General features: G+C 42.8%; 3 protein-coding genes across 3 annotated transcripts in view; 2 read left to right on the forward strand and 1 right to left on the reverse strand.

The window, feature by feature from the left end:
• The window catches only part of LACBIDRAFT_330818 (uncharacterized protein), a gene marked incomplete at both ends in the record, with an annotated part of 1532 nt that extends 1294 nt beyond the window's left edge, over window positions 1-238 (reverse strand). Inside the window, one exon of the mRNA XM_001885161.1 lies at window positions 159-238. Within this exon, the coding sequence (XP_001885196.1) occupies window positions 159-238 (80 nt within the window). The remainder of the gene's footprint in view (window positions 1-158) is intronic.
• Window positions 239-5482: 5244 nt separating this feature from the next.
• LACBIDRAFT_304892 (uncharacterized protein) lies at window positions 5483-5842 on the forward strand (the record flags this gene model as incomplete). Its single annotated transcript, XM_001885059.1, has 2 exons — window positions 5483-5756; window positions 5808-5842. The coding sequence occupies 2 exons, from the start codon at window positions 5483-5485 to the stop codon at window positions 5840-5842; spliced, it is 309 nt and encodes a 102-aa protein (XP_001885094.1).
• A 1045-nt stretch (window positions 5843-6887) lies between these two features.
• The window catches only part of LACBIDRAFT_330820 (uncharacterized protein), a gene marked incomplete at both ends in the record, with an annotated part of 3195 nt that continues 2670 nt past the window's right edge, over window positions 6888-7412 (forward strand). The window contains 3 exons of the mRNA XM_001885060.1: window positions 6888-6904; window positions 6940-7046; window positions 7099-7245. Of these exons, the coding sequence (XP_001885095.1) occupies window positions 6888-6904; window positions 6940-7046; window positions 7099-7245 (271 nt within the window). The remainder of the gene's footprint in view (window positions 6905-6939; window positions 7047-7098; window positions 7246-7412) is intronic.

The raw sequence follows: 7412 nt of genomic DNA on the forward strand, positions 1-7412 counted from the left end.
CTCCATTTTTTGGTGGACTGACTCTTCATATTTCTTCTGACATTTTGAGCTACAATTGGCAGCTATCTTCATCTCTCAAAAGCCAGCAGAAATCTATTAAAATCAGCTCAAATAGCATTTATGCAAGCCGTTCATAGTATCCATCACAAGCCACTTACCAAGGCAATTTCATGTGAGGGCTAACAACTATTTTGCCTTCACCTCTATTACATCCAATCACTTTGTTCCAGAAATGCATGTTTGTGCACTTCTTGATAGTATAATAATGTCATACTATAGAACACAAACATATCACTAACAGGCTTGGCTTTGGGCCAACCAACCAATCTTATACCTGCTCTGCACCTTAAGACATATCAACAGGGATTCACATTTCAAGAACTGTTTAACACTATATGTGCATATTGCAAGGCTCAAGTTTGAATGTAATGTAACAAAATGTTTATGGAACCCACGCTCTGCACCTCAAGAAATATCAACAGGGCTCTACATGTTAAGAAAAGTACAACACTATATGCACATGTTGCGAGGCTCAAGTTCGAATGTTACACAGTTGTGTAACACAATAAAATGTTTCTTGATTAATATGTGTGTAGGCACTTATAGGAGAATTGCAGGATCAATGATGATTTGCCATTGGAGACTCCCCCCAGTTATTTGACTTGGGTTGATGTGCATGTTTTCTACAAAAGGTCAGTAGTTGCCTTAGACAGTCCTCCAACAATCTGACATGTATTTTGCCCGCATCTACAAAAATCACTTTGTAATCAACTTTTCCACATAATCAGCTATATTGTATTGTTTTGTCCTTTGCCTTTGTTCCTTTTTGAGGATGCACTGACTCTCTACACACCAATGCAACCATGCTAACATCTTGATCTTGTCATTACCTCTCAATAGTACACCCTGGCATATGCACCTCCTACCCCAGACTATATGAATGGGATCATATCATATGAACAGAATAATCACATAGACATGGAATTATACTATACCATTCCATTGGAATAATACCATAGTGATGGAATCATACCATACCATACCATTGGAATAATACCATGGAGATGGAAGCATACCATACCATACCATTGGGACAATCCCATAGTGATGGAATCATACCACACCACACTGTTGGAATAATACCATAGTGATGGAATTATACCACACCACACTGTTAGAATAATACCATAGTGATGGAATTATACCACACCACACTGTTGGAATAATACCATAGTGATGGAATTATACCACACCACACTGTTGGAATAATACCATAGTGATGGAATTATACCACACCACACTGTTGGAATAATACCATAGACATGGAATCATACCATACCATACCATACCATTGGAATAATCCCATAGAGATGGAATCATACCATATGAATGGAGTTCAACCATACCAAGGCATTGGAATCATACCAAAGTCCAGGGATCCTACCATACCATTGCCGTGAAAGTGCGAAATACGCAAACAAGGATCAAGCGCATCGGGAAAACCCTAAACACCTTAACACTCTCACACACACACACACACACACTATCACAATCTCAGTGCACAAGTTCGAGGGCCTTTGGTATTAAGAAATACCACTTTTGTCTTCTTAGGTTTAAGTCTCAAGAGTTTTCGTCTCAAAACAGGGTTTTATTATTGGGTGTGGTATTAGAATAGTTCAATAGAACAAAGTATGTCTTTCGGGGAACCTGGTTGCTCAAATGTAAAGTTCTTGAACACAGTTTTCTTTATTGACACGAAACACGGATTTATCGGATTTTTATAACTCCCTTGAGCTTTTTATTATGTCACTACACTCCAAAACTGGTGATACAAGTATGCTGTCTCGTCTAAATGATACTGTGCTTAAAACCTCTTATTCAAGTCTCCAAGTAAGTTGACTCCCAAGCACGCTGGCTTCGTTCACACTGTACTTTTCTGACCACAAAGAAATCTCCTTTAATTGATTACAACTGTCCACCTCCTAAGTCTCTACTTGGAGTGCAACTAGCTGGTCAACGGGGGACGATTCCTTCCTTTTGACCTGCCAGTGCGCTCCTTATATACTCCAAAAACCCCTATCTATGCTTTTACATGTGTTTTCTACGGTTATGTATTGGTCCGAAATACAAATAGCTTTTTAATGATCGTGTGGTATAGTTTATAGTATCTCTCTTGTGGTACACTACAGTTTTTGTAGTGTTGGTATCTTTTCTTTGTCAATCACATCAGTGTTTGATGTGTATGCGGAACAATCCGGTTTTAATTATATCTAGTCCGGACCAGTTCCGCATGCTTCTTTATCATGGGCTTGGCTACTAATTTGACATATCATGTCATTTCAGTGATGGGCATGCTGATGTGTTTGATACATATGCAGACACACTGCCGGCTTCTTTATTTCCGGAGGTCGTTAATTTAAAATACCTCGGCACGGTTTCTGTTATCATATGGAGATCGGATGGCACTCCGAAGAGCTTCAAATGACTTTCTTAATTATCAGGGGGTCTCCAGGATGGATTACCTAATGTCTTTCCAGGTTTGTGCATCACATGTCTTGGACGATACAACACATCACTCTTTGATGTGTACACGGGTATTGCCGTACTTGACGTTTTACATGGCCGCAAGCCACGCTTGGTCCTTGTACATATACTACATAGTCGCAGTATAGTCTTTCTAGTAGTAGAACATTATTTCATAATGTCCACATGTAGTTTATCTTCTAGAAGTCTTGGAAGTATTATCGCAGGATAAAACCCTTGGTAGTAATGCATTCTTGTCCCTGTGTTGGGTGGTTTACTCTAGAGCTTCTTTATACTCTATTTCATGGTGGGTGAATCCTAGATAGGCCCCAAGTATAATGTCACGGCGCATACTGCTGCCAGCTCCAAGGCCTTAGTCCTATGTTCAGACTCGACACATATGCACTTTTAGTCTACTGAACTGGGTATGTTCAAAGACTCTTATATCATTGCAACTGTATATAGTGTATGTACAGAGAAGACCATTTTAATGGTAAAATCGCGAAAATCGGATTTTATACAGTTGAATATGTTTCACCCGCATCAACATTGTAAGAGTAAACTAGTAATCACTTAGAACTCACAGAAACCCCTAGTCTAGGAAAGGAGAATGTGGGCCAGAGGGCTTAGAATATAACACATCTGAAAGTCATCAGGCTACCATACAAATTATAAACCAGAGTCTTCTGAGGCATAATTCCAATGAGTGTGATAGATTCTTTCAATGTCCCATCATATCATGTTCCCATGCTGGTGCTCACTTCTGACTTACAACAAAATTAAAGCTCTTGCAATTATTTCTATCCTTCCAAAACATGTGTCAGGCCATTCTGAAGGGCATCAAGCTACCATACAAAACATAAACTAGACTATTGTAAGAGACAATTCAAAAAGTGTGATAATTTCTGTCAATGTCCCATCATGTTATGTTCCCATGCTGGGGCTCACTTCTGACTTCAAACAAAAATTAAGCTCTTGCAATTATTTCTATCCTTCCAAAACATGTGTCAGGCCATTCTGAAGGGCATCAAGCTACCATACAAAACATAAACTAGACTATTGTAAGAGAAACTTCCGAAAAGTGCAATGGATTCTGTCAATCTAGCTCACATCTACCATACCATTCTTGTTTATACCCCCAAACCATACCCATCCAATCCAATCAGAGAGGCTCTGTTTGAACTTAATTGATATCATTCATTGAATTTGACAACTGAAGACATTTGAGAGAAAAATTCTGTATGCATCCACTTATACCCCCCCAAAAAAGTATGCTAAGACAGCTTTAGCCCCACTCTCCAGAAACACGGTAGAAGGCCAGCAATATTCAGGTAAGGTCAACTTGTTCCCCAAGTATACTCCATATACCAGCCAAAAAGTATGCTAAGTTAGCCTTAGCCCCCTTTTTCAGAAACACAGTAGAAGGCCAGCAATAATTAGGTAAGGTTAGCTTGTACCCCAAGTTAACCACAAAAAAAGTATGCTAAGTCAGGCTTAGCCCCATTCTCAGAAACAGTACAAGGCCAGCCAGATTCAGATCAGCTTAGCAAGTATACTCCATATACCAGAAAAAAGTATAAGTCCACCTTAGCTTGCACCACAAGTAAACTCCATATACCAAAAAACAAGTATAAGTCAGCCTTAGCCCTGTTATCGGCAAACAAAGTAGAAGGCCAGCAAATACTTATATTTACCTGAAATACAAGTATGACAAAGCAAAGTCTACCAGAAACCACTAAGTAAGAGTCCACGACATACTCTATCTACCAGAAATAAAGTATGCTATGTACAGTGTTGCCTTGTCTACCAGAACTATTCTAAGTCTGGTGTAACCCTGTTTACCAGAAACAAAGAGTAAAGATGATACACACAGTAAAGATGCAATTGAGCTCCCAATCCAATGACAAACACTCAGAAACCATGGCCCTCACCAGAGTATTGTCTACGTAGCAGATTACCCTCTGAGAATCAGTCAGAGTCATCACCACTTTTGAAAGGCCCACATCCCAACCTCTGATGGCCATAACCAGCAAAGCCTTCATGGCCTTGCCCATAGTACCCACTAAACTCATATGGATGAGCATATGCTCAATATTGGGAGCAGCCACCACATCCTCTTCCACCAAAGCCAGATGGCCCATATTGACATGGGTGTTGGCCTGAAAATTGAGGAGGAAGTCAGAGGTGTTGGTTGTCCATCCGAACCGGATGGTGATAGTCTTCCAGATATGTGTTGTGTTTGTCTTCATTGTGAATGTTGACATTGTTATAGTATTGGGCCTGAGGAGGTCTGAACCGAAAGCGAGGTCTTTACCCTCCCCCACGTAATCCATATGGACTCCAGTGGACTCCAGTGGACTCCAGTGGACTCCAGTGGATTCCAGTGGCCCTCTTACCAGGCCAGATTGGCTGGCAGAATGCCCAGTCCACTGGAGTCCAGTCCAGTCCAGTCCAGTCCAGTCCACTGGACTCCCACTGGACTGCAAGCCACTTTTCAGAGTCCAGTCAAAGTCCAGTGGAGTCCAGTGGAGTCCAGTGGAGTCCACTGGACTATTGACTGAATTACAACAAACATTATACCAATGTTAGGAGTCCAGTGGCAGTCCAGTGGAGTCCACTGGACTGGACTGAATGGAACATTAATAGATTGACTGTTATTATTAATTAATAATAGACAAAAAAGCGAAAATGTCATAAAACAGTGATGTAAACATAGCATTTGAAAGACTAGTAATTTTGTAGTACTTAGATGTAAGTAAAGTTAAGTCTTAGATGAAACAAGGATTGAGCATTTTGTTCAGTCTGCAGGGTTGTGTCACGTGACTTACCCGTGAGGTTCAAACGTCACCCCAAAGCATCATGTTTGTTGTTTGCAAGCAGGTCACACCTGTGTGACCATCTCCTTCTCTTCCACCACCACCACTACCCATCCTTTACCACCCCCGACGCACCACCGCTGATGTTCCACAACGTCGGCGGTGGTGTCGGTCACTCTCGACACCTCTCGACGCCTCTCGTTGCCACGCCACGTCATCCTCGATGCCTCTCGCCGCCATGTCACCAAGCCACCAAAGCGGCATGCAGAACGAAGCCAACAAAGAAACGAGGGACAGCGCCCAGTCGTGGGCGCTGTCAGATTGGTGAGCCAGGACACCACACGAATGCGGCGCCCACACCACGTATGTCGTTTGCACACGACAGCGCCCATGCCACGGCATGGGCGCTGTCAAATGGTGAGTGCCCACCCCGTCGTCATGACCTCCTTTTGCTTACCTCGTTTGCAGCCCCAGGATCACGGCACACGCTGGATACCACATGAATGCGGCACCCACACCACGTACGTCGTTTGCACGCAACAGCGCCCATGCTGTGGCCCGTCATCACCCCCCTCTCGCTTACCTCGTTTGCAGCCCCAGGATCACGGCACACATCACTAGTAGCTGCCATTTACATCATGTAAAACCTGGCATGTACCATAGAAGTTCCTGCTTAACTACCGTGAATGAAATGAAATGAATTTTCATTCATTCACGGCACCTGTTTCATTCCAAGTCATTCTCATTCATTGCCGTCGAGAATGAAATACTTTTTGTTTCATTTCATTTCATCTCAATTTTTTCTTCATTTCTACTGACAAGAATGAAATTTATTCTGTTTCATTCATGCCTGGCGACTCTTTCATTTTTTTAATTTCATTCCACCATGGCAACTGTTTCATTTTTTGCTTTATTCTTTCGTTTCATTCATTCCTGGCAACTGTTTCATTTTTTTCATTCATTCATTGCCATGGAATTTTCATTTCATTCTTTCCAGGCAGTTATTTCATTTTTGTTTCATTCTTTCAGGCAACAATTTCGATGTTTTAACACACATCTAAATAAGGAAATAATATACAATTATGCCTGATATGTGTTGTGCCCTACTGCAGTGGTGTGGGAGGCCATATGGGGGTACTTTTGCATTTGAGGCTCAAATACACAATGAGATAGGCATGCTGTTGCCAAATAAGGCACTTAAATATTTTGTATCAATTACATAATCATTTTCCCAGCTCTAACAATGAAATAGGCACCTGAGAAGAATGAAGCAAGGAATGAAACAGTTGCCCTGGTGGAATGAAAGAAAAAAATGAAACAGTCGCCAGGAATGAATGAAACAGAATAAATTATCTAGAATGAAACAGGTGCCGTGAATGAATGAAAATTCATTTCATTTCATTCACGGTAGCTAAGCAGGAACTTCTATGGTACAGCTCAGGAGTACATGATGTAAGTGGTAGCTACCAGTCCACACATTGGATACCACATGAATGCGGCACCCACACCACGTACATCATTTGCACGCGACAGCGCCCATGCCACGGCATGGGCGCTGTCAAATGGTGAGTGCCCACCCTCTTGCTTACCTCGTTTGCAGCCCCAGGATCACGGCACACACTGGATACCACACGAATGCGGCACCCACACCACATACGTCGTTTGCACGCGACAGCGCCCATGCCGTGGCATGGGCACTGTCAAATGGTGAGTGCCCACCCCGTCGTCATCACCCCCCTCTCGCTTACCTCGTTTGCAGCCCCAGGATTACGGCGCGAATGCGGCGCCCATACCACGTATATTGTTTGCACGCAACAGCGCCCATGCCGTTTCCCACCCCGTCGTCATCACCCCCCCTCTTACTTGCAGCCCCAGGATCACTTCGCGAATGCGGCGCCCATACCATGTATATTGTTTGCACGCGAGAGCGCCCATGCCGTTTCCCACCCCGTTGTCATCACCCCCGGGGATCCTCACTTACCTCGTTTGCAGCCCTAGGCCTGTCCCCGTTGTCTTTTTAATGACACCTCGTATTGATATGAGTACCCCATATGTAGATTACATAGGTAGTTA

The sequence above is a fragment of the Laccaria bicolor genome, genomic scaffold, assembly GCF_000143565.1.
Source record: "Laccaria bicolor S238N-H82 LACBIscaffold_29 genomic scaffold, whole genome shotgun sequence".
Taxonomy (NCBI): domain Eukaryota; kingdom Fungi; phylum Basidiomycota; class Agaricomycetes; order Agaricales; family Hydnangiaceae; genus Laccaria; species Laccaria bicolor.